Source organism: Neolamprologus brichardi, chromosome 3 (assembly GCF_056152115.1).
Source record: "Neolamprologus brichardi isolate AB-2024 chromosome 3, ASM5615211v1, whole genome shotgun sequence".
NCBI classification, from domain to species: Eukaryota; Metazoa; Chordata; class Actinopteri; order Cichliformes; family Cichlidae; genus Neolamprologus; species Neolamprologus brichardi.
Genome location: NC_142106.1, coordinates 29,062,920 through 29,089,945, shown reverse-complemented (window position 1 = coordinate 29,089,945; position 27,026 = coordinate 29,062,920). Strand labels below are relative to the sequence as shown.

At 36.8% G+C, this 27,026-nt stretch overlaps 2 protein-coding genes across 3 annotated transcripts; both read left to right on the top strand.

Annotated features, from left to right (window-relative positions):
* The first annotated feature begins 410 nt into the window (after positions 1-410).
* On the top strand, positions 411-11,350 carry slc12a10.1 (solute carrier family 12 member 10, tandem duplicate 1). Of its 2 annotated transcripts, XM_087839293.1 has the most exons (27): positions 411-592; positions 855-1,011; positions 2,603-2,734; positions 2,863-2,938; positions 3,493-3,588; positions 3,786-3,925; positions 4,071-4,181; positions 4,287-4,398; positions 4,527-4,657; positions 4,751-4,835; positions 5,073-5,230; positions 5,420-5,527; positions 5,996-6,119; positions 6,247-6,348; positions 7,090-7,245; positions 7,410-7,509; positions 7,852-7,963; positions 8,104-8,238; positions 8,373-8,479; positions 8,703-8,785; positions 8,891-8,959; positions 9,425-9,529; positions 9,716-9,827; positions 10,337-10,423; positions 10,517-10,652; positions 10,843-10,910; positions 11,167-11,350. In XM_087839293.1, the coding sequence occupies exons 1-27, from the start codon at positions 411-413 to the stop codon at positions 11,303-11,305; spliced, it is 3,123 nt and encodes a 1,040-aa protein (XP_087695419.1). In that variant the 3' UTR covers positions 11,306-11,350. The 2 variants fall into 2 exon arrangements, with proteins under 2 accessions (XP_087695419.1, XP_087695420.1); XM_087839294.1 differs by lacking the exons at positions 411-592; positions 855-1,011; positions 2,603-2,734 and adding an exon at positions 9,299-9,310.
* An 8,005-nt stretch (positions 11,351-19,355) lies between these two features.
* Positions 19,356-21,108, top strand: LOC148104144 (C-type mannose receptor 2-like). Its single transcript, XM_087839292.1, has 4 exons — positions 19,356-19,389; positions 19,492-19,866; positions 20,008-20,361; positions 20,762-21,108. The coding sequence occupies exons 1-4, from the start codon at positions 19,356-19,358 to the stop codon at positions 21,106-21,108; spliced, it is 1,110 nt and encodes a 369-aa protein (XP_087695418.1).
* Positions 21,109-27,026: the final 5,918 nt, after the last annotated feature.

Here is a 27,026-nt window from a genome sequence, read left to right as displayed (position 1 = left end):
TCTCAGTTTTCAGTATTTTCATTAAGATGTTTGTTCAGGGATAAATAAAATGACTATAGCATGTGTTGCTTTTTCTACCAAAACGACAGAGAATTAATACCTTATTCTACCCTGCATGCCATATATGCCTAGAATAAGACAATTGGTACAAAGTGCTAAGCTGAAAAGGTTAATTTAGTTTTTCAATTTTCTTTATTGAACACAAAGCTAAAGGTAAAATCATATGATTCAAATATAAATGTTGATAATATTCGGTACAAAAGAATATTATTAATTATAAACTCGCATTTTGAGTGTCTGTTGAAAAATAGAAAACAGAAAATCACACACATTTAAATCTTGTTAACAAATATGAATCAGCACTTCTAACTGCTCTCCATATTGTTCCAAAGGATTTAATTGGTCTTTTAATGGGGCAGTTCACATCTAAAAGTCCCATAGTGGGTCAAGGTACTCGCCACCATGTCCAGTTCTCAGTTGGTGAAGAAGGACCTCCCAGGTACTCTTCACACCATTTTGAGACCAACAACAGAAGAGAAGGTGCAAGCCACCAAATTCCTCCAGCGATCATTATCTCTGAGGAGGGTTCAAGGTTTGTGTTATCAACTTGTGTCTATTTTTATTTTCCACCTCAGCATAATTTCCTCGTCATTCCATTCTGCTGTTTGAAAAAAAAATGGAACTTGCAAAATTATAATAATAATAATAAAAACATTTTCAGGAAGGAAGGAAGGAAGAAATTAATATAATCTAATGTCCAATAAAGGAACTGAAGCCTACCATCATAGATATGTTTTCCGCATTTACTAATCTGTACTATAGTTTCTCAGTTCACATGTTTTTCCCTCTAACAGTACATCAGAGCAGCGGGACTCAAGAATAGAGCTGCGGAGATCTTCCTTCTATAGCACCATAGACCTGCTGCCACAGCTGGAGCACTATGCCAGCACGCTGCCACACCAGCAGGCAAGGAGCAGACCTTCCCTGGAGGTTCTCCGCAAAGCATTCGATGTGAGTTTTCCACTTCTGGGAGCATTTTCTCATTGCTGCTGTCTTTTAAGAATCGCGTATTGACAGTAACACCACCTGGGGGAATTAGCCCCCCTAGGAAATGAAATGTTTGGCCTCTACAAACAGTGAAATGATTCTCACAGGTCTAAAAAACACAGTAGGCAAGGGATATAATTTTACAGTAAAGTTGTTAATGCAAAAACTTATTTATTTATTTATTTTATTCATTTATTTTGTGCCGATTATTAATGAGAAATAAGCGAAACTTTTAACAAAACTGGACATACACGTTCAACAGGGCTTTGGACTAAGCCCTGCCTCTGAGGCAAGTTAGTAAAGAATTGTTATAGTGTTTACCAGTCCTTCAGGGACTGTGGAAGTAGTATTAGTCAACACACATGCCTTCTGCAAACAAAAGGTAAATGACCAAAAACCTGTACAATAAACATTTTGTGAATGGGTGGGCACCACAAGGGAGGCCACGCTACTACCCAACTAAAACATTGTCTGCAAAAAGCAGAGACGAGATCCTGAGACCAACAAAGCAGATGTCTTTTGCCTCATAACCTAGAAAATCTGTCCAATAAAATTATGCTCAGAATTGATGATAAAGGACAGCCCTGAGGATGTCCAAAACCCTCCGAGTTACTGCTGGCAATACAACAGGCCAAATGCCCCACACTCCCAAAGCACTTCCCAGAGAAGAGTGACATGGTCAAATGGAACCAACACACCTCATTCAAATGCCACAGAGCAAACACTTTTTTCTATGCTTAAGTGCTTTCTATCTAAGACTCAGACACATTCATATAGAACTTGGGGTTCAGTATTTTCCCCAAGGATACTTTGGCTTGTAGGCTGGAGCAGCCAGGGATTGAACATCAACCTTTCCAATTAGCAGTAAAAACTGGGCTTTCTGAACTGTTCAGCGTATAATCACAAGCGATGTGGTAATACAATTAAAAAATCAATCATCAACCCTGCAACGTAGGGTGTCCTAATGACATGTGCATGCATGAACACCCTTATGGGTGACATAACAATAACAGCCAGGAACATCACTTGGAGTCAGATCAGGCAATCTGTTCTTCCCAATCATGGCACTTCAGGTCCCCCTTTCATTAACAATGTAAGCGTACAAGCCTCCCAGTAGAACAATGGAGTCCCCAGTTGGGGCACCCTTCAGCATCTCACCAGTGAATGCTGAGACTGTCCTTCACCACATAAGCACAAATGACAGCCAGGAGCTATGGAGAAACAACTCCCACTGTCCACTGGGGAAAGCCCCAACATACAAGCAGCACACCAGGGTGTACCTACCCCTGCCTGCCGTATATTACTGAAGCAACTACAGATTGGAACAGAGTTCAGCCCCACTCCACCAGAGTGGCACCAGAGTCCAAGATGTACATTAAGGTGAGTCTGAATATGTCTAGCCAGTATCTCTCAACCTCACACGCTACCTCAGACTCTTTACCCATTTAAGAGGCGATGTTCCATGTCCCATGAGCCAGCCTTAATAGGAATACCACGGCCTCTGCCCTCAACTTCTGGTTGATTCACAATGTACTATTTTCTATACTATTTTCAGGAAGTGGAGGGAGGAAACACCAACACAGATCCAGGAGCTTGTGACATTTCGGCCACAGATGCTGGAAGTGAAGAGGCTCAAGGTTCTGAGGAGAAAGCTCCTGCTAGATTTGGCTGGGTTGTTGGAGTTATGGTAAGTAAAACTTCTAGGTCTTTGCATCCACTGGTCCTGTAGAAAGTTTAAAAATACACAAAATCATTGATCTTGATCACTCTTAAGATCTGTTAATTAAAAACATATTACTTTCATTTTGGTCACAGGTTCGTTGTATGCTTAATATTTGGGGAGTAATCCTGTTCCTCCGCCTGTCCTGGATCACTTCTCAGGCAGGCATTTGTGAGTAATCAGTTCATTTGCTCCTCCATTTGTTCAGTTCTTTTCCTTTTGCTTTCATTTTCTTGTAAAAATTCCCCACGCCTGTTCATGTAGTTTTATCTCTGGGTCATGTTGATTTAGTTAGTTTCTTAATCATATCAATATGAGCACATTGTTCGTAGAGCTTTATCATAGGAAAGCGTGAAAGTTTGAAAAGAAGGGAAAAAAATGATATCTAAATATTGACAAATGAAGTCAAGTATAGTAACTTCACCAGGAAATGAAAATATGGGATTGAGAGAAATGCTAGTTTCCTTGTTTGAAAAGTGAGCTGTTTTTTAAAGTGCTGACTATGTGTGAGTCTGCTTGTTTTTTTTAGCACACAGTTACTACATTTATTCACTGGGATGAATAAATGTAAGTATAGTCATTTTAAATCATAAAGGCAGCATAGAGGGTCTATTATATCGCTGAGTATTAAAGTACATATTCTAAAATATATACACTCAGATATGGATTTGCATGTAAGGTAAATGTGATTTTAATGAGTTCTAACTTTATTCTTCTTATGTTAGTGTTGACCTGGCTTATTATCCTGATATCTGTGACGGTGACCTCAGTAACTGCCCTCTCCATCTCTGCCATTGCCACTAATGGGAGGGTGATCTCAGGTTAGTCACTGTTCAAAGTAGGAAATCAGACAAATAAACCTTATATACAGTATGAATCTGAAAATATGAGAATACTTGGGACACCTTTAAAAAATGGTTGGGCCTTTTAATCTGCATAACAATTCTGCAGCTGAGCTCAGAATTGTAATTTTTCAAATGTGTTTGTTTGTTGCTTGTTTGTCTGAAATAATTAACAGGTGGGGCATACTTCATGATCTCCCGCACTCTGGGTCCAGAAATTGGAGGACCAATTGGGGTGGTTTTTTCCTTTGCCAACGCTTTGGCTTGTGCACTCAATACTGTTGGTTTTGCAGAGGTGGCCCGTGATCTAATGCAGGTAAAATGTATTGAAAGTGCTTTGTGGTATTAAATGGATGGTAGATTTGTTTTTGTAATAGAAGATGTCATATTATATATAATGTAAATAATATTTCATACTAAAATGCTATGCAACAGAACCTAAATTTGGTTAATTGATGTAGGAGTTTGGTGTTGTCATGGTTGATTCAATCAACGATGTCCGTATTGTGGGCGTGATCACTGTTACGGTTCTTCTGCTGATTTCATTGGCTGGAATGGAGTGGGAGTCTAAGGTGAGCACATTTTGATATTCAACTTGACAGCTGTACTTGGACAAAGTTTTGTCTCTTAACAACTTCTCTTCTTTTTTGGTTTCTTTATTTGTCTTTTTCTCTCAGACCCAGATTTTGTTCTTCTTAGTTCTTCTGGTTTCATTATCCAACTACTTTGTGGGCACATTTATTCCTCCCAATATAGAAAAGCAGGCACAGGGTATCTTTGGATACCGCAGTAAGTTTAGGTTTCTCTCAACAATCTATAGTCTTAAAAACCACATCGAATAATTGATTTGTTTGTTTCTTCCATCTTTCTTTCCTTCTTTCATAACTTCCTAATATTGTACCTGGCATGTTTTCCAGCTGAGATCTTCTTAGAAAACCTGACACCAAACTGGAGAGGAAATGAAGCCAACTTTTTCCAGATGTTTGCCATTTTTTTTCCCTCTGCTATTGGCATCCTGTCTGGTGCCAACATCTCTGGAGACCTTAAAGTATGAGGGAAATAAAAGAGAAATGCTCCTTAAAGGAAATATATGAATGCATCGTTTCATAATGTTTTATATTAATTGTATTTCCTATCTCAGGACCCTGCTACTGCTATCCCCAAAGGCACCCTCATGGCTATTTTTTGGACTACTATCAGCTATTTAATGATCTCTGTCACAGTCGGTAAGTTACCCAGTACATACGTATTTGATCTAAATAGGTATAAATAATTTAATTAATACAAGACAGAGGCTGAAGGTGTTTAACCTGGCACTCTATATGTTATAAAGCTGGGGACTTGTTATCTGAAACAGGTTTCTGGTAGTAGCACAAACTGAGATCAATACAGCCTTTTTGGGAGTAAATAAATTTTCATGGTTATCCATGAAAATTATATTAAAATCTGTACTTTTCCTCTAGCATCATGTGTAGTGAGAGACGCTTCTGGAAATATGACTGATATCCTGACCGGAAATCTCACTGATGGTTGTGTGGGGCTTGGATGTAAAATGGGCTGGAACTTCACAGATTGTATACAGCAAAAGAATTGCGAATATGGTCTGGCCAACAATTCAAAGGTACTAGTTCATTCAGTTAGCCACATTTTCTTTCTTTTTTCTCTCCTTGTTATTGGGAAGAAAGATACTAAACCAAACAAAAGCACATTTTTGGTTAAATCTTTAACTCTTTGTCAATATTCCTGCTATATTCATTGTATTTAAAACTTTATTCTGGTTTGTCTTATACTTAATGATGACTCAAACCAGGTCTTGGGCCAGGTTTCTGGTTTCTACTACCTCATCACTGCTGGGGTATTTGCAGCCAGCTTGTCCTCTGCTCTTGGATTTCTTGTCTCTGCCCCTAAAGTCTTTCAGGTGGGAAATCCATTAACTTTTTTCCTATTGCATTCATTATGCATTCATTTGCACTTTTATTGATGAACAAAATATGAATCCATTATTATAATTTCAATGTACCTAATATTGCTGTATTAGAGACCAGTTTACCTGGACTTTACAAACAAAACAGCTTTCTTTTTGACACAATAATGGGCACATTTTGAATCTACTAATGATTTAGTTATAATTAATGATTTTTAAAGTCACTTGCAGTATAAAGGAAACGATTAATAAGGTAAACTAAAGCAGAACAAGCAAACAGCACGATCTCATGTAGCTTTAAAATCATTGCTCAAGTGTATTCACATTTTAAAGGAGCAAAAACACAGAGGACAGTTAAAAAGTCAGCTATCATCTTATAGCTCAAATGTTTGATTAATGAAAGTTTGTATAAATATAGTAAAGTCTCACTTTTTTGTTTATGTTTTATGTTCTCTCTATCAGTGTCTGTGCAAAGACAACTTATACCCATACATTGGGTTCTTTGCAAAGGGTTATGGGAAAAATGATGAGCCGCTCCGGGCTTATGTGCTATGCTACATCATTGCTGTGGCCTTCATTCTCATTGGTGGGTGTGATCAACATGGCTAACACATTTTCACCTCTTATTAATGTTGTGATTCCCATATAAAATGTCTTGTCAGCTCTAAATTTGTAGTGTGGTTTCAAATACTCTCTCATCTGTGTCATTACAGCGGAGCTGAACACCATTGCAGCTCTGATCTCCAACTTCTTCCTGTGTTCCTACAGCCTTATAAACTTTAGCTGCTTTCATGCTTCAATCACCAACTCCCCAGGTGAGTAACATATTCAGTAATTAAGCTATACTCAATATTAAACACATTCACATTAAACCATTAGTTTTGGTAATTTCTAAGGTTTAGTACATTTTGTTCAGTCACACTAATAAGAGAGATTGCTACTCTATAAAAGCATGTGACAGCCAGATTTTTCACAGTTTAGCATGCGTACAAATGCCCACATACACAACCACTACTCACCAGTTTATTCCTGCTTGGCCCCAAAATTAAACAGACCCCCATTATGAGGTCGGAAGAAAAAACAAATTGTTTATATGCAGCTTAGTGTGGAAAAGAGGTTATCCATCTGACTTCAGTGAAAACTCATATTGCTCCTACAACCAGTGATGGTAAGACAAGGTTTTATGTAACATTCAAATCAATTCTACCAAAATTGTATTTATCATACCAAGTTATATTGGAGAAATCTCCGTACACAGAGGTCCACATAGATCTAACCCGCTGTTATATTAAATGCATGACAGTTCTCTAGTTAAAATTTTGGCAAGAGAGTCAATGTGTTTCTATTTTGACAAAATCAACTACGTACAATTCAAAGCTCTATAACATTTAACAGCAGGTTGCTGGTAATGCCTAAAAAACAAACACAAGAAATCATACATAATGTAAATGTAGGCCATAATGGGTGGACATTGGGATCAGAGTTCTGGCCATGTAGCATTACAAAGTCTGCCCTGTGCCACTTCATAATCCTTTTCTCACCGACTCCTCCTGTAGGTTGGAGGCCCTCATTTCACTACTACAGTAAATGGACGGCTCTGTTTGGAGCAGTGATATCTGTGGTTCTGATGTTCCTGTTTACCTGGTGGGCTGCTCTAATCACCTTCTGTATAATCTTCTTTTTGTTTGGATACATCAACTACAATAAACCAAGTGAGTCAAAAACCATAAGTTTTTGAGCGTAAGTTGGAACTGAGCACTTTGGTTAGAATAACATGCCTCAGATTCATAAAGAGAATTGAATGCATCAAAGTGTACTTTACACTTCTTTTTCTGTATTTTGCATTTCTCATATAAGTGTCTTTTGAAATTAACAGAGGTAAATTGGGGTTCGTCAGTCCAAGCAGGCACATACAACATGGCTTTGTCATACTCTGTCTCACTTACTGGTGTGGAGGATCACGTCAAGAATTTTAGGTGAGTGATCTAAAATTTCAGTTTTGAAAAGTCAAAATATGAAAAGTCAAAGCTTTTCATGAAACATGCACGAGTGCTAAAGTCTATAAGTGTACTTGTTAGTGCTCTTTTCTAACAGTATTAATAGATTTTAGTTTAGAATTTATATTTACTGGATTTCATCCATCCAACAGTTTTATTCCATTTACATCTTAGAAAATATCTGTATATTTACCTGTTGTCTCTAGGGGTATGGAGAGTACATACATATACATATGCATGCATATATGTATATATATATATATATATATATATATAGTAGGCAGGGAGCTTCCTCTTTGATCCCTAATGTCTTTTTTTCAGACCACAGTGTCTAGTCCTCACTGGACCTCCAAATCAGCGACCTGCACTGGTGGATTTTGTTGGCTCATTCACAAAACATATAAGTCTTATGATCTGTGGCGATATTATCATGGTGAGACATCCACTCAGCTATTTCTACAAGAAAACAAAATAAATTATTAGCATTCTTGTGGTAAAATAGCCACACCAAACACTTTTTAGAGTTATCCTTTGTTGTAATTGGATATGTGAGTTCCTGAGTTCCTTTTCCAGGAGCCTGAGAGGCAGACACGACCACAAGATGCTACAGATCAGCTAGTTAAATGGATGAACAAGAGGAAAGTGCGTTCGTTTTATACTCCATTTACAGCTGAGAGCCTCAGAACTGGAGCTCGATACTTAATGCAGGTATCTAGTTAATATTGTTGTGGTGTAATGTGAAAGTTACCAACAAATTATTAATATTACTATTAGCATGTTTCTGCCATTAGAACTAGTTTGTATACTTACCTGTACCTGGCTTTTATGCTTTTTGTTCAAAGGCCTCTGGTCTTGGCAAGCTGAAGCCCAACACTCTGGTCCTTGGCTTCAAGTCAAACTGGAGGGAGAGTTCACCTGAAAGCATTGAAGATTACATTAACACCATATAGTAAGATGGTCCTTTAATGGTGCATTTAATAGATATGAAAAAATCATGTATTTTCTTGTGGATTTTTAATTAGTATTGCTATTCTATTTATTTTATATTATGTGTGTATTTTTACTGTCTTTGTAAGGCAGTGTAAAATGTAGTATTTATAAAATAGCCTAAAGAATAGTTGCAATAGAACAAAGTCTTCTCAACTTACTCATCTTCTCTTGCTTTTCTTCAGTGATACATTTGACGCCAACTTCTGTTTGTGTATCTTGAGGATGATGGATGGGCTGGACATCTCTGACCAGTTTGATTGTGAAGGTCTGATGAGTATAAATAAGTAGAACATTCTCTAAGTGCTTAACAGCAACATGATACATTTGTGGCAGTGGTTGACAACATATTTTTCTTTTCTTTTTTTTTTAGTAAACCAGGGCTTTGAGCTTGATGAATCTGCTGAAAATTATGACCATCAGTCTCCAGACAGGGAATCGGGTAAGAGCTACTTGTGTGCATAGGTACTAGGTATTAGATTACTGTACCAAGTCACGTTAAATTTCAAGTCAGAATCTGTAAATCATAACTACTGTGATTGCAACTAAAGTACGGGAAGGGATTTTTCTTAGAACTAAAAAGGATATCGGATTTAAATAAGATTTCCACTCTGTAATTTCAAAACTGACCCTAATAAAGTGAGTGGTCTATTTATAATTACATTTCTTAAAGTTCAAGATTAAAGTTTTAAATTGATTTAATTTGACTAAAGTACCTCTAATGGATTGTTCCCTTCCTAAATTAATATGCACTGCAATGGTGCTTAGGATAATATATGAGATGATGAGGACAGTGAACAAGAAATCATTATTGCACTGGCACACCTTAGATTGCATTATAACTTTTTAATTATTAAGTCAGTAATCACTGCCCACACATAACACACACTTTCTCTTGTGTTTGCAGCTGATGACGTGTCCGACAACAGCAACAGTGATCAAATCAAAACAGTGTTTCAGAACACCCAGGGGAAAAAGTCTATCGATGTCTACTGGATAGCAGATGATGGAGGTGAGCCCACAGAAGTGCTTTTCTTTCTTTTTTCCCCCTGTCCTGCCCGGCAGTGCAGCAATAAATAAACAAACAAACAACGAGGAGTCTCTTCAGTTTATTCTTCTAATAAATAAACAAAAAAATAAATAAATTTGAGTTGGCCTGGTTTTCTTAGCTGCTGTCATGCTCTTCTTCTATTTTCAGGACTGACTTTACTGGTACCTTACCTGATCACCAGGAGAAAGCATTGGCGTAACTGTAAGATCAGGGTTTTCATCGTCGGAGATGAACAAAACATGGACGAAGGCCGTAATGAGTAGGTTTACTCTGTTTCGCCTGGGGGAAAGTGTTGGCTTTTGCATTGGCAAAATTTGTGGTTATCAAGATGAATTCAGAATTACTCTTTTTATGTAATTATACATGTATATTGTATATTGAGGTAGGATCAAATGAGTTTACCTTTTGTCTGTTTGTACCAACCCTTTCTTTGTCTCACTATTGTTTAAAGTGTATTTTGTTGTTATTTTAGTCATGTTCAAAGTAAATCAATCATTCAGTGACAAAAAAATAAAAAATAAAAAAAAATACTCTTTTCCTCTAAGAACTGAAAATGTTCAGTTTGAAGATTTTACAACAGACAACAAATTTGGAATTATTTATTTATTTATTGTTTTTTCAAAAAAAAAAAAAATAAATGTAGGTTTTCATGCAGTTTGATATGTCTATGTTTGGAGTAATTCTTTCAGACCCTTTGGTGGACATAATAGGAAAGGGTGCTTTATGATTTCTGGAACTTGAGAACTTGTGGACTGTTGTGTGTTTCAGAATGATTGCTCTGCTGAAGCGGTTTCGTCTACATTTCAGTGACGTTATTGTCATGACAGACAGTGAGAAGCGCCCTCAAGACAAGAAGTATGTCGGAAAAAAGTTGCAATTACCACCACAAGGCACACCTATATGAATGTGTTTTTTTTTCCTTCATAGCAGTTGTGTTTTGCTTTGCAGCATGACTAGGTTTGTGGACAGTGTCGCCCCCTTCAGGCTGCATGATGAACAGCAGACAGGCGTCACAGTTCAGGAGCTAAGACAGAGAGAGCCATGGAAAATATCTGATAAAGAGTTTGAGGCCTTCAAACAAAAGGTGTGTGTGTGTGTGTGTGTGTGTGTGTGTGTGTGTGTGTGTGTGTGTGTGTGTGTGAGTGAGTGTATCATTGACTTCCAAAAGGTGCAGAGCAAAACATTTTAAATGTATCTATGCCTTATGATTGTGTAATATCCCCACATTATGTGACACTAAGTCAGTTTCTTACTTGTATTTCCTTTATTTACAGTCTGAGAGAAAAGTAAGGCTGAATGAAATTATCCGCAGGAATTCACAACATACTGCCCTTGTGCTTGTGTGAGTACACGGTTTATATCGCAATTCATATTTAATAGAAATCAAAGTTAGTTAGGATCTCCCATTTCCCTCATAGTCCCCATATTTATATGTACACAGTTTACTAAAATCATCATGCATTAGGATTTAACTAATAATGCACTGAAAATATAAATCTATTACTATCCTGCTACCCATCTTGTAGCAGACTTTGTTCTTGTTTTACTGTCCCTGCTTATGTAATTGTTATTTAATGTTTTTTTTCTTCCCCATGTAGGAGTCTTCCTGTGCCACACAGTGACTGCCCCAGTGCTCTTTACATGGCCTGGCTGGATACTCTCACCTGTGGCCTTCATTGCCCTGCAGTGCTCATACGAGGAAACCAGCAAAATGTCCTTACTTTCTACTGCCAGTAAATTGTATTTTATTGTGAGTCAGTCATGTAGGACTATTTTTATGAGTCACAAAACTAAAAAATTCAAGACTTAGAAGTGAACAATAATTAAAAAAAAAAAAAAAAAAAACAAGACTGAGAGAGTGCCATATTTGCCAAATTAGGGTTTAACAAATCTGGTGAATAATAAGGAGACAAATCTTAAAATTAAGATTTTAGGAGACACATGTTACATGAATGATTCTGAGAAGGTCATTGTAAGTACTCTCCCCTAATACAAGTGAATATCACCGTATCTCAACCCAAGCAAGAACATTTTGGAAGCCACCACTTTTATCAAACTGCTAAAGAAGGTGACATCTTTTGGAAAAATTATGTCCATCCTATCAGGAGAGTCCCAAAGGCTTGGAACATCAATGTGAATTAAAGGTCTTCTGGTAACAAAGAAATGAATCCAAGATCTTGATAATGTTTAACTGAACATATATTTGAAACAAAACTGTCTTGTTTTCGCAAGCTAGTTACTAAGTCATTTGTGAAAAATGTAGTATGAAGTATAAAACAACTGCTGACAATTTTAGTGAGTAACAAGAGAAAGTAGCATCCAGTGCAGATGTAAATTGAACAGAGAAGAATATTAGACTTAGTGGACTCTTTTACAGTCCACCACTGATGGGTAGGGAAACTTTTTGCTCTTTATGGTTAAACTTGTACTACATAACCACCTTGTTGTTAACACACGATAATGTAACTATGTTTGAAAACTGAGACACAAATTGTTGATTTGAAAGTGATAATTGTAAGTAAATTTAAATTAGTAATACATTTAGACTTTACATTGTATTCACTATATTTGTCAATATCTTTTACATTTATATTTGTTTGCTTAGTCTGTGATGTGTTTTGTAGAATATTAAATTATGTATAAACTCTTCTAAGATGAGTTATTCTGTTGACATTTTCCAAAGGTAAAATTTTAAAACCTCTGAGTTGTACTATTTAAATGCTGACAAGCAACAGCAGGAATATAATACTGTAAAAGATTAATATTCTGTTATAAAATCTGCTGTTCTTCAAATCGCTACTTGACATTTTCCCAAAAAGCAAGTCACCCTCTAATTTTACACCCATTGTAATACTGAATATGAGTAACAATAAAAATAGGCTGCAGTAAGTACAGTTAACCTTTTACATTACTACTCAATACTCAGTTTACCTCACCTTACATCTATATGCAGCATGTGCAACATTATGTGGAATAAACACTGGGGGCATTTGTTATTATTTTTGGCACTAAGCAACATTACTAAAGTCTGGATTAATCAGCAGACGGGTTACAATAACATGGAAATGCATCACCAACAGATTAACTATAAGTAGATAAAAATTACGCAAAAAACGTACTGTAAAAGACCAGTGTGTAGAGTAATGTGCATTGCAGCAAAGCTATTAGTATGAAATACTATATATTAATTTAAATGTCACATTATCAGCTTTAATAGTGTTAAAGATTTTTAAAGGCATCCTTCATTGACAACATTGTGTCTCTTTGACTTCACATAATGAATAACAGATTTTTAATAACAATAAGTTACAGAGTGATAACTTGGATCAGACCATTGTCACGAGGCCGAGTGGCCTGTACTGAGCAGGACTCAGGTGCAGAAACCCAGAGCTGAGACAGCAGATGATGTGACAATTTATTAGGCGTAGTGCAAAAAACGTAGCAAAGACAAAAAACAATAAGACGTGGAGTTTGACGTGGCGTGGCGTGGCCTGGGAAACGTGGCTAGGGCGAGGGAACGGGATGCAGAGTGGAGCTGAGCAGGGAACAGTCACATTGCAGTAGGGGACATGGAGTGTTGAGAGGGGGGTAAGAGAATCCAGGGAGGGCTGAGTGGCGTAGAAAGGCTGACCTGAGATCCGGGGCTTCAGATGGAGTGTGATGGCAGGAGGGCAGGCAGGTGAGGCACAGAGGGATTTTCAAAATGATTGCTTGGTATCCTGAGTCTGGAGGTGGAGCGTGAGCCAAGGTGAAAACAGCAACTGCAGCACAAGAGAGTCTGGTTAGCAAGATAAATCACAGCAAGAAATTGAAGTATAAGGCCTGTTACCAACATGTGTTGATGACGAACTGGCAGTGAATGAACATCAATGTGTGGCTTAAATCCCTCTGGCTTGATTGCCTGCAATAGGCTCCAGGTGTGCAGGAGTTGGCCCTGCCCAGGGGTGGATCCCAGGTAGGTTCAGGAGCCTTATGGAAATTCCAGCTACCCACTGCAGACCATGACAACCATTGATACTGTTAAATACAGCGATAGGTTTTCAGCCTCTTTGATCGGGGGGATTGATCTCCCTGATAGCTGTGATGTAGTTTAAAACAAATTTTGATTAATTAAAAAATAAAATAAATATTTTAAATATATATTCTTTTTTCTCCTTTGACATATGCTTATCTATGATATATATGTCTGCTTCATCATAATCATGAGATTATTGGTTCTTACAGCAAAAATTTGAACAATGCAACAGTCTAATTGAACACCTATGCTCTGTAGAAGGTACTGGGAATATCTAAAGCAGATTTAAATGTAACACTTTGAACCAGAAAAAAAGAAGTTAATCTTAAAATTTTATTGCTAATTAACCATTTTTTTCTTTTACTTTTAACCATAAATTAAAACAATATCCCACCCTTTGTGTAGGTGCATGTTCAAAGGTATCTTGTATACTAAAAGATCCATGTGTTTTCCTTCTTACAATGGACCAATACTATAGTAATATTTATGCTAAATCTTATAGTTTGCTTTGGTTCCCAAGAGCTCCCTCGTGAAGAATGTGAAGAACTCTTTAATAGGTTAACTATAAATAGACAGTACATTTATCACAATCCTGTGTAGAAAAGTGTGGGTGCTGGCTGCAAAATGCAACTGATACAGAAGAAATTCCTGGTATTTTGGCATGCTGCATTTCAAATACTGGGATGTACCAAGTCTTTTTTTTCTGGCACATTAAATACAGGATGCCTCACTGTATTATGCTAATGGTAGCTAAACATTTCAAATGATGCAGTGAGTCAACATCAGTTTCCATCTCACTTGAAAAACTGAAGACAAACAGCAACACCGGCCATTAAATGTGCAATATGTGGGGGCAACATCCTAACATGACCTCTTGCTGAGGTCACCTTCTTTAAACAGCGTGCTAAGGCTATTTATGATTTGCACAAACCTGACATGTAATTAGTAACACACTGCTGCTATTTCACAAATATTTGTTTCAGCCCACAGACACAAGTTTACAGATAACTATAAATCACAGAAAAAATGCCACTTTGTAGTTTTTTGGTAATAATAAGTAACGTTTATGATTGCTGTTTTTTTTTTTTAAATAGACAAGTAAACATTATGTACACCTCCTACGTGTAAAATCACATTTGTACTTTCACTAGTAAAAGGTCTTAATCCTTAATACTCTACATCTGTTTATGAAATTGATATTTCCAACTGGCTGAGCAGTTCACCAGTAAGTCATTTAAATCGCGGACAATGACAGGAAAATACATTTTTGAAAACGTATGTCAAAGTGTAACCGACATGAAACTGCACTGGGACAAACTTGTTGGACTTACAACAGATGGAGCGCCGGTGTTGTGTGGTGAAAAAAGCGGACTAGTCAGCAGGATGCGATCAAAGATGCAGGAGGAGAAATGTACCGGTGAGTTAACAGCATATCACTGCATCGCACACCAGAAAAGGCTGTGTGGTAAAGTCCTAAAAATGGAGCATGTAATGATCACTGTAACGCAAACCGTAAATTTTATCTGTTTAAATTACCGTCAATTTCAGTCTTTTATGTGGGAAATAGATTCAGAGTTTGCCGACATTCCTCATCATACAGAGGTCCGTGGCTGAGTTGGGATAAAAATTCTCAATCGAGTTTTTGAGCTCAGCAAGGAAATCTGTCAGTTCATGGACATGGCATGTATGATGCGGTGAAGGCATTTCAAGTGAAACTGTCAAAAATGCACCAGTGCAATTTGCCTCACTTTCCCTGTTGCCAAGTAATGTTGAACCAAGTCAGCGGACTTTGCTGAACTGCACCTGTGCAGATTCAGATGGAGCTGCAGTGTAATGATACACTCGAGGGAAAGTACGACACTGAATGGCCCGAAGAGTTTATTAGTTCCATTCCTGAAGCAACGCCCAGCTCCATCTACATGTGGCTCCAACCTTGTGTATGTTTTCATTTATTTTTTCTGGGGTTTTTGGCTTCATGTTCATATTTCTAACTTGCATAAGGATATATTTTTATGAAGAGCAAAATATTTAAAGTTAGAATTTTTTTTAAGTTTATTTAATCTGGTATAATATTCCTGTTTTCATTCATATTTATGTATAAAAAACATTGTTTTAGTGTTCAATACATGTTTATCTTGTTTGGCCCGCGACCTAAAGTGTGCCTTGAGTTTTGGCCCCCAGTGCAATTGAGTTTGACACCCCTAATATACAGGTACATTTAGTAAAGAAAATAGAGAGAGAGAAAAATACTATACAAAATAAAGTCAATAAATTTCAATATTGCTTCTGTTTTAATTCATTTACATGTCAAAAGGCAGTGGGAAGAAGTACACACTTATTGTCTTATCTGTGTGTTTATTCACCACTCTAGCAATTGAGCCATTTTTTTAACTGTTTTTTCTTGGAGTTCTCTGTGTGTTTCTGTAGGGTCTTTACCTCAAAATATGAAGTGTCTTGAGATCATTGTTGTTGTTATTTGGCCTTAGATTTTAAAAAAAAAAGCACAAATAAAAAACTGCATTGAAGTGATGAGCTAAATCTGGTAGGAGGGAGCAGTGGGACTTAAATAGATCATACTCAACTATCTGCAATGAACTGTGTATTAAGTTACCTCAGAAAATTGCATACTTTATCTTTAATGTTTGACTGGTGGACCAAAGTCGCTTTCAGCATCCACATACTTTTCATTTCTCAGTTAATGGCTGATGTATTGATGTAAACTAGGCAGAGTGACTAGCAACTTCACTTCTGCTTTCAATAAACAAACACATGACACAGTCTGCTTCTGTTTGCCCTCCTCCTACCAAAGCATTTGTCATACTGACTTTGACCTCGAGAATAATTCACTGCAAGAATAGAATAGAAGAAGAAGAAGAATAGCAAACCTTATTTCTTCTCAAAGTGTTGTGTAATTAATGTAATCTAAAGAAAAAATAGATAACTGTCATTATTCTGGAAAGTTACACTTTATTTGGATACTTGTAAAAACAAAAATCTATACTTTTATCTACTACAAACCTTAAATACGACCTTTAATACAAGACAACAAACCTGGCATGAAGCCCAGATACCAGAGAAAGATGTAAAGATCTAATGAAAGTGTTTGTTTTTCTTGTGTCTTATTTTAAACCATTGCATTAGGTAAATGACCTAATGTTGTGTCATTGTGGAAATAAGAGATTTTTTTAGAAGTGAGGCATTTTTTTTTCATTTGTTTATTTATTTTTAAACAACAAAAATATTGATTGGATAATACAGAAGTTCTTTGAAGAAGTTCATATCTCATGCTCACAGCATACACACCATAATCAAGATTAAATGACTGACTTTCAATAATGCTGTCTTTATTTGGACTATGGTTTGCATATTTCCTACCACATACTATTCACTTTTGATACACTTTTTATTTGCTGATTGTTGATGTGCAGTGGTGGCATGGTGGTTAGCGCTGTTGCCGCACAGCGAGAAGAACCTGAGTTCATCTCCACCACCAGGCTGCAGTCTTTCAAATAGTAGATATATATGGTAGCATTTTAAAGTAAAAACTTGTGACTTTAAAAGTCAGTATTTTCCTTCTGCCAACATAAACACTGAACAAAATTGAATATGAATACCTATTTAATTATTTACTATACTCAAGAGAATAAAATGAGATACTGCAAGAATCAGCATGGCCAAAGTGTTGACATAAAAACAGTTAACAGTTATTACAAGTGCATGAAAATGACACGTTCTGTTCTCGGTAACTCGGTGGTGCATTTTTGTTTTTTTTCCCCATTGCATTATATAATTTACGTGCAAACTATCTAAATAATTATCGCATTATCATTTCATAAAAGTAAAACAAAAAGGTCAACTACAGATTGTGAGAAACACAACACTCAACTCAACCTGCACATTTCAGAATGACACTTCATGGTTTTTTCTCTGGGTAGTCCTCTTCTTTTTTTTCCCTATTTCCACTGCATCATGTAAATGAGTGTAACATAACCTTTACAGAAAATCTCTCCATCTGTATATCACCATGGGAGTAAGAGATATTTGAAACGTCTGTATTTTAATATTCAAATTCTGACCTGAGCAAAAAGACGTCTCTGTGTTAGTATAAGAAGCAATATTTGTGACAGTCCTCATGAGTGCATCCAGAAGACATATCAAAGTGAAAGAAGAAGAGAAGAATTAACCACGTGTAAGTATAAAATCTTTAACGCCATTACATGCTCATGATGAAATGCAGAGGTGTAGTTTAAAGCTGTATTTATAGCACATTTATTATAATTTTCATTATTACAGGAAATCAAAGGTGGGTAAAAATGATTTTTGGCTAACTGTAACAGTTGAGTGACATGCCAGCACCCGAAAACTTCAGATACTTCATGAGCTGACTTTACAGTGTTTAAAAGATGTCCACACTGCAGAAATGTACTTTTCTTGGGGAAATGATATCTAACAGTAACAGAGACTCCAACTTACTTACCTGGATGATTGAGCATCATGACAGTAACAGAGACTAATAACTGAGTGTTAGTTCATTATTTGTAAAACATGTTTTTCTCAGTGTTACAGAAACACACAGAGTTTATCGTCAGAGTTTTTCACTCTCTGATTTCCTTGAAGAACATAAAGATGAGCAGCATTGCTGCAGACTGACCTTCCTTGTTTGCAGCAGATAAAAAGCTGAGGTTATCTTTTAGATTTGTGCTGGACTGTGCACAGCATGTTGGCTCATGAAGTAGATCAGCTTCTACTCACATCAGCAAAGCTAATGTTGGGACAGCTGAGGACTGGGAAAATGAACCCTGGTCTGATAAATGAATGAACTTCAAAATAAAATATTAGATTAAGTTTTGAACTGGACAAATTAATGGACACAGTTTTGTTGGCATACTGTTGTGTAGATGGTTTTCATGATTTGAATACTACAGGATATTTGAATAGGGCATCCTTTTGTTTTTTTAGAACACCCCTGAGATCATGTAGAAGAATAAATTATATAACATAGAAGTAATGCAAATATTTTATTTCCCCATAAAAGAAGGATTTTTGAGATGTCTTTAGGCAGCATGAGAACCAGAGACAGACAATGAAAGCAGGTGTCACTGCAAAAGCATTGGTAACCCTGTTAACACTATTATATCCTTATTCTTGGCACCAATGCATGTAATTATGGATCTGCAGCTCATTTCTAATGTCACAAGTTTAATATTACATTTAATTTAGTTTAATATTAAATATTAAATTCTGATTTTAATGAGGTAATCAAGGCTTACATTACAGCATACTACAGGAGCAAGAAAAGAAGGGCGAGACAAGAGTGAGCAGAGCAAACAGTCAACTGGAAAACCATGTAAGTTCTTAAATGTGCCCTAAATATGGTGTTAGAGTTTACTCCACAATGTTAGAAACCTCTCCTTCCACAGATGAAGTCATTACTGTCAGCTGAATGTCTCACTCGTCTAGTTTGTGCTGTAGTGACAGTCCGTGCATTTTGTAGGAAGAACAAACCTGGAAAAATTTACTGAACACACTTAAAATATTTTAAAATCTGAAACTGGAGATTTATTTCAAATGATGTGTCACGGTATACATCACCTGTGTGTCGAGACACTGATACAAAGACCATGTTTAGATGGTGTGGTTGACTTAATTTGCATGTTCCTAACATGTTCTAAATATCTCCACAAACAGAGAAGAATTGTGACATACATGCATTAGTCCAGCACACAAAATCTGTTGGAATCTTTATTTTCATTTTCATCTGACAGGGCTAAGATGCACTGGATATTATTTCTGCATATTCTGATGGGTAAGTAGATAATTGTACCAGTGCTGTCAAGATCGAGTTTGCTCACTGAATGTTTTCTTCTAACAGAACATATATTATACCTATCATATTTCTGTATTTAAGGTCAGTGTTGCTTCTTTACATGCCGCATGTATGAGTACCACTTTATTAAAGAAAACAAGAGCTGGTATGAAGCACAGAGATACTGCAGAGAGAAATATACAGACCTGGCCAAAGTGTTTGACATGACAGACATGAGCAGACTCCGTAACTCCGCACAGAATCAAGGAGAAGCCTGGATTGGACTGAACAACAACACAGGTGGAAACAGGACGTGGCATTGGTCTCTGCCAGGAGTGAAATACATTCATAATGACAGCAGCTGGAATCAGAGTGGAAGACAAGAAAATGAACCTGGACCTGGAAACTGTGTGAGGAAAAGAGACAAGCTGGTAGATGTTTCATGTGACAGTAGTATGTGGTTCATCTGCTATGATGGTGAGGAGATGTGAAAATGAAATATTAACATAAATAAAAAGTATGAAATGTGATGTTATCACATGTGATTAAAAAGGTGGAGGGTTTCTAAAGATAAATTATTGGGGGATGTCTTTGTGTGTTTTTATGTTGGTTTCACAGAAATGAAGAAAGACAATAAAACGTATCTGATTGAGGAGATGAAGAACTGGACAGAGGCTCAGAGCTACTGCAGATATAATGACACTGACTTGGCCAGTGGACTCGATCAGGTAGACGGAAAAGAAATTGAGGCCCTTATGAAATCGAAGGCAACTCCTTTTAGAGCATGGGTCGGTCTGTTCAGAGACAGCTGGAGGTGGTCAGATGGGAATGATTCCTCTTTCAGGTACTGGGATATGGAGTTATTCAATGATGAACAAAGCAACAAGACATGTGCTATGACTCTGTTAAACAGATCAGGAAAATGGAGCTCTGATGAATGTGACAAAGAAAAACCCTTCTTCTGTTATGATGGTGAGTTTGTATCAACATGTGTCTGACTGGTTTCTCTAAGAGGAGGATCACTGCAATCACTGACAACATCCAACTGAACATGTTATGTTGATACAACCTATTTATGGATGATGTATGATTTTCTTTTACAAATGAATTTCTAAGACATGAATGAATTTATGAGTTTATGAATGCAGCCAAATCACTTTAATTATCTGTTGGATAACTTACAGCAACTGTTGAACCACTTTTTTAAAAGTCTCTATTGTCTGTAAAGAACTTCGTTCTACTGAGGGTAGAGAAACACACAAACTTTCCATAGTTTTTTTTTTTTTTTAGAACAAAATAAACAGTTAATGGAATTTCTCAATTGTACAGTTCAATAGATTCAATTGAACCTGTTATTTTGTTTTTATGGCAGATAAATTGATCCTGATCAAAGAAAACAAGACCTGGGAGGAGGCCTTGGATTACTGCAGAGAGTCTCACAGGGGACTGGTCTCCATCACTAACCGTTACCAACAGAGATGGGCAGAGGTGAGAGCCAAGAATGCCTCGAGTCCTTTTGTCTGGCTCGGCCTGCGTTACTCCTGCACTCTGGATCTGTGGTTCTGGATCAATGACAAGGTGGTCTGTTATGAGAAGTGGAGCAGAGAGGGAAAGACTGAGGAGTGTGACGTGGCTGTGGGCATGCAGAGAGGAGGACAGTATGAGTGGTTCAGTCAGAGAGACAATGAGACATATAATTTTATTTGTTCTGTCGAATAAGATTTAATCATAACTTAAAGATTTCACTCTGAGGTAAACTTCTTTGATTGTTTAGTTTCGTATTTTTTAGACTTTTCATGTTCTTCATTAAATTTGGTTTCCTTAGTTTCTTCTTGACTGTCTGATTCAGTGATATTAGACTTACTTACTTCACAATTGCTGCATTATTTAGTTTTTACATTTTTATTGTTAGATGTTTTGTTTATTATATTTGCTGTTATCTTTTGAGTATATAAATAGCAATCAAGTAAATATAAATAAAGTATTTTAATATTTTTAATCTTTAATATTTACCATATGATAGAAATCAATCTCACTGAGAATTCAGGACAATTCATGGCAAAAAAGACTTAAAACTACTCTTTTTTTCATAATTATGTATTTGAAGCGACATGTTGTAAACTGATCATTTGCGTCTGTGAGGACAAATAAATTGAGTTGCAGGTGTAACAGTCTACACTACTTACAGTAGTTCTCTGAGCACCTATTTCTACACAGATTAACATATTAATATTTATTTTAAATCATTAGGAAACCAAATGCTCTGTGTTTTCAAATAACATTTAAAATTCGCCAACACAAAACTCTCCAACAGACACACAGAGTGAACTGAAACAGAGTTCATGACAATATATTTTCTAGTGTTTTATGGCGTTTTCTACCAATAGAAACCTTCCACTTGTGGTTCATTCATGGCAAGCTTTCACCTGGGGTGAGAGTTGAATATTTCAGCAGTGAAGCTCCAAGATTTAAAGCCGCCACATCTACAGCAACAACAAAGGAGTTGAAAAAGTAACAAATAGCAGCGTCAACCACAGACCTCTCTAAAGACAAATATGAGCTATTAAAAAGAAAGTCATCATTTAAATCAATGTATTTAATTGTTATTTCACTGTAGTGTAGTTCAGAAATCAAAACAAATTCGAGAGTATTCACATAGACTATGACAGCCAAACAGTACCATCTAGTGGCTTTACAGGTTCGCACCAGAGTAAACATGTATTACATTTCTAATGCGTCTACAGATGTGACTGTTACACTTTATCCACAGCAAATACATATAATACACGATGCTAATGTGATTTTACAGGTTTCTACTACAGACCATGTTAGGAAACACGAATATTTAAGGTGAAGTGAAATGTTTGGTGTAAGTAACCAGGTCAAACCAGATCTTTTATAGGATGTGAGCTGGAAAGAGTACCAACCAAACTTCTATAGGAGTTTGGTTGTTCAACCATTTGCAGAAATTTAAAGTAATTAGAGAAGTGTAAAATTACCTTTAAATTGTGTATGTGCATATATGACATGTCTGCTACCATTTTTGACAAGTGATTCATAATGTTGTGATTATTTGTGAAAACTCATGTTCTTTGTCTCATAGGCCAGTTTGAATTAAGAAGGCTTTGTTTGAGAGTGTGTGAAGGTGGACTGTGGGATGTGGGAGAGATTACTGGTTTGCAGTTTTGGAAGTTGATGTGTGAAAGATTTTCCAATAAACTAATGTTGTTGTCTGTTCAGAGTGATGTCTGCTGTTTTCCACACAACACCTCTCTGCGTAACAATGGTGCCAGAAGTGGGATTAATTATGTCTGTGAATTAAAGATGAAAACATGCTAAAAGAAAGGAGTAGGATGTAGAAAAATCTGTGAGACAAGGATAAGCTCCCTTGCTGACATGGAAGAAGAAAGTGGAAAACAGCAGAGCCAGATGGGTGATGAGGATGATCTTGAACCAGCGGTACAATCTAAGCAAACAGTTGGGGTTGTGAGTAAAGAACTTTCTGAACCTGATCTAACATGAACATTAAACAGCTGAGCAATAATTAGAGATGGACCGATCCGATATTAGTATCTGTATCGGTCTGATACTGACCTAAATTACTGGATTGGATATCGGAGAGAAATAAAAAATGTAATCTAATCCATTAAATATCACAAAAGCGCCTCACAAAACTTGCGTCATAGCGTGACCCAGCTCATGACCTTAGCAGTATGCGTCTTGTGATAGAGCGGCTGTGGCATGCGAGACCTGTCGCGGTCTGGTTGAGCATTTGGAGCCTGGCTTCCAAACCGGCATTTCATCTTGGAGGAAGCTATCGCAGAGAAGTAAAGCAAGTGTGTAAGTTCATCTCTGAATGTTTGTAAAGCATTCCCACGTTAAGCTTAACAACCGATATATGGAGCGACTGCCTCTCTCTCCCTCCCTCTCCATGAAACTGCTTAATGATCAGCTGATCGGCTTTTTTGTCGCGACTCCTGTCTCTCTTCTTTGTTTATCACCCACTTTGCGCCAGAAAGAGGAAACCAGATTGAACAACAGCAGCACATTTAGCCTTGATAAGCTGTTGTTAGAAATTATTTAATATTCCTTTCTAGACCAGGATCTTTTTCTACGCAGCTGACGGCTGGTAACTGTGCAGGGGCGGATCTAGCAAAGTGTAGCCAGGGGGCCGATAGGGCATGAACAGGGAAAAGGGGGCACAAAGACATACTTTTCTTTCTAATTGTCATGTCTAGCTTTTAAGAAATAATTATCTGAATGTTACAACCAAAGTTTTCATCTGATGTAAAATGTATAGAAGTCTATTACTGTATATAGTAACTATTAAGTCAAATTTATAACCTAGAAAGCTACACTACTTTTTCCTTTGCAATTCTGTTGAAGAAAGATGTTGAATCTATTTAATTATTGTTGAAAAATTATTGACTTCTGTGCATTTTTTTTTTTACACGTGCTTTAAATTGAAGTCGATTCCATCAATTAAGCATTATGAGGGTGGGGGGTGGTTCCCTTTTTTCTTTTTGCTGGGAGTTGATAACCCTATTATTTAGGTTGTTTAATATTTCCACTAAGTACTCTTTAAAATACCAGAATAGGGAGGAATGTGTAGGTTTAAGTTTATTAGATTGGTCAGTTTTGCTGAACTATGAAATATTTTGGGTGTAGCGTATTTTTTACATACAGGTATAACAGAATAGCTTTAGTGTTGTTGTTTATTTAAACTTGAGTATGAACTTATACAAAATGTAGCAAGATATTTAAAAAACATTTTATTGATCATGAAATACGCTATATCGGATTTATATTGGTATCAGCAGTTATACAAATATATGTTATCGGTATCGGTATCGGACATAAAAAAAAGTGGTATCGTGCCATGTCTAGCGATAGTACACCAAAGCTGCAACATGATGTATATTCTGAACTTCATCAGCCTTCTGTCCAGAGGGTCATTTCTACAACAGCAGTTTTTCCAAAACAAGAGACTGAGACTCAGCTATCAGCTTTGCAGCTACCTCATAGAATCGCTGAGCCTCCTTCTCCATCTCAACCACTCCATGCACAGCCTCAGCTGCATGTTGTAAAAACTGCTCTGGTACAGAGAGCAGAAAACCTTCATGTAGGTGAACCAAAAATACCTGACTTCAAGGAAGGTTAGGATCTTGAAAGTTTCTTTGTACAATTAGACGGCAAAGCTTAAAACCACCATAGGTGAGATTGAGGACTTAGTACTGAAGCTGCAGCTGATCCCACATGATGTGGGGTGAGAGGCAGAGTGCAGCATATCTGAATACTATGATGATGGCAAGCTGCATCCTGTTGTCTCCGAAATTTAGATTACTTTATAAAAATGCATTTTCATGGATATTTTCATGGGATTGGTCTTCTTTTCATGTTTATTGATTTATTTTAGACTGTTTATCTGTCCTTGATGTCTCTGCATTTCATAGTGAACCAGTCCTATATTTCCTTCCAAGTGTTACAGTGCAGAAAAAATACCTAATACTTAAAGTGCAGTTCAATGTAAAAAAAAAAGAAGAAAAAAAACCAAAACAAAACATAACAAAACATTTCAAACGTTTAACTGTAATGTTACATCACCTCACCGCTCTTAGTATATGCTTATGTAAAACAGTTTAACAGAAGGAGATTATACCTGGTGTTTGTTTAAGGAAAACAGAAGCAGAGCTAATATTCATGAAGTCATTTAGAGTAACCTGTTAAAATACTCAAGTTTGAAGTGAGAGTGCTGAAAGTAGAGACCTGACAGTCGCACATTAAAATCTGTTTGCCTTACACATGCAGAGCATGATCTTCATCTCCCATTTCCAGCACAAAATGTATTATAAAAGCAAATTAAAGTTACAAACTCGGTCTAATTTGCATCAATGTACACATTATTTAAAATTACTCAAGTTTTTATGTATATAAAAGTGCAGTGTAAACAGGACTACTTTAATTTATCATTTTGATTTGATAGTCCAATATCCCACCTTAACATTACATTTTTTTTAAACAATATATGAATAATAATAAAATAAATGCAAGCAGCCTCTCACACAGGTGGAATATGCAGGCTGGCCTGCAAGTCTGAGTTGGATAAGTGTTTAAGAGGATGGATGTTATCTACTCATTTTATGTAATGTTCATGTTCTCCCTGTGCCTCACTCCCAGATTAAGATAATGGATGAAGTTATTAAGCAGCATAAATAAGGAAGACATGTTTATATGTTTTTGCTTCTTGGACTGTTAGCATTGCAGTGTTTTCTGCACCTTTTTTCCTGTTTCCTCATCATGTAAATGACACCTTTTATAACTCTTGTATAAAATTCCTCCCCCATCTGTGAGTCAGTCTGTCAGAGGAAACAAATGCACTTTTTAAAATGTAATATTTAAAATGTAAAATACTAAGTCCTTCCTATCTTACCGGTGGGCTTTTTAAACTGTAAAATGGGTGCTAAACACACCTGTGCGCCAAGACAAAAGCAAAGTGTTTGGTATAAGTAACCAGGTCAAACCAGCTCTTTTATAGGATGTGAGCTGGCAAAAGTAGAATAATTGGGTGGTCAACCATTTGCAGAAATTTAAAGTAATTAGAGGTTATGTGCACATATGACATGTCTGCTTCCATTTTTGACAAGTGATTGATAATGTTAGGATTATTTGTGAAAACTAATCTCCCTTATGTCATAGGCCAGTGTGATGTGAGAAGGCGTTGTCCGAGAATATATAAAGGTGGACTTTGGGATGTCGGAGAGATGGATAGGTTGCAATGTTGGAAGTTGTTGTGCATGTAAAAGATTGCCCAATAAACTAATTGTAATCATCAGGAGCTGTTGCTGTAAAGTCAATCTAGTCATAGCCAGACCACAAGGTGGCACTATCTGTGTGGACACTAAGATATGAGCTACAGGGTAGAAGAAGACACCACAAGAATGAGAGCTAGAAAGTAGTGGTATACGTGTTCTTCCTGCTAGCTAAGTGTGAATAATCAAAGCATGTAGCAAATCATAAAATGACTCATTCTTCATAAATAGGAAGACAAACAAAACACAGTACCAGGAGTAAAAAATCTAAGCTGGGGTGCATCATGGACGACAATCATTGATTCTACCATGGAGGAGATTGATTGACAGTGGTCTACAGCCGATCAGGATGCAGAACACAATGCGCTGTTAAAAAAAAAAAAAAAAAAAAAAAAAAAAAAGCATGCAAAATTGCACACTGCGAAGCAGCAAAGCGAGGATGCAAAAGGTGAACCGCGTTATAGCGAGGGACCAATTCAATTCAATTTTATTTATATAGCGCCAAAGCAAAACAACCGTTGCCTCAAGGTGCTTTATATTGTGCAGTATATCCTATAATAATAGATACAGAGAAAAGCCCAACAATCATATGACTCCCTATGAGCAAGCACTTTAGCGACAGTGGAAAGGAAAAACTCCCTTTTAACAGGAAGAAACCTCCGGGAGAACCAGGCTCAGGGAGGGGCGGCCATCTGCTGTGATTGGTTGGGGTAAGAGAAGGAAGACAGAATAAAAGACATGCTGTGGAAGAGAGACAGAGGTTAATAACAGATATGATTCAATGCAGAGAGGTCTATTAACACATAGTGAGTGAGAAAGGTGACTGGA

Coding starts and splice junctions, on each gene's coding strand:
- slc12a10.1 (XM_087839293.1), top strand. CDS start 411: ATGGGGCAGTTCACATCTAAAAGTCCCATAGTGGGTCAAGGTACTCGC. Junction 4,658..4,750: donor ACATCTCTGGAGACCTTAAA/GTATGAGGGAAA, acceptor TTCCTATCTCAG/GACCCTGCTACTGCTATCCC. Junction 4,836..5,072: donor AATGATCTCTGTCACAGTCG/GTAAGTTACCCA, acceptor CTTTTCCTCTAG/CATCATGTGTAGTGAGAGAC.
- LOC148104144 (XM_087839292.1), top strand. CDS start 19,356: ATGCACTGGATATTATTTCTGCATATTCTGATGG. Junction 19,867..20,007: donor GTGGTTCATCTGCTATGATG/GTGAGGAGATGT, acceptor TTGGTTTCACAG/AAATGAAGAAAGACAATAAA. Junction 20,362..20,761: donor ACCCTTCTTCTGTTATGATG/GTGAGTTTGTAT, acceptor TTTTTATGGCAG/ATAAATTGATCCTGATCAAA.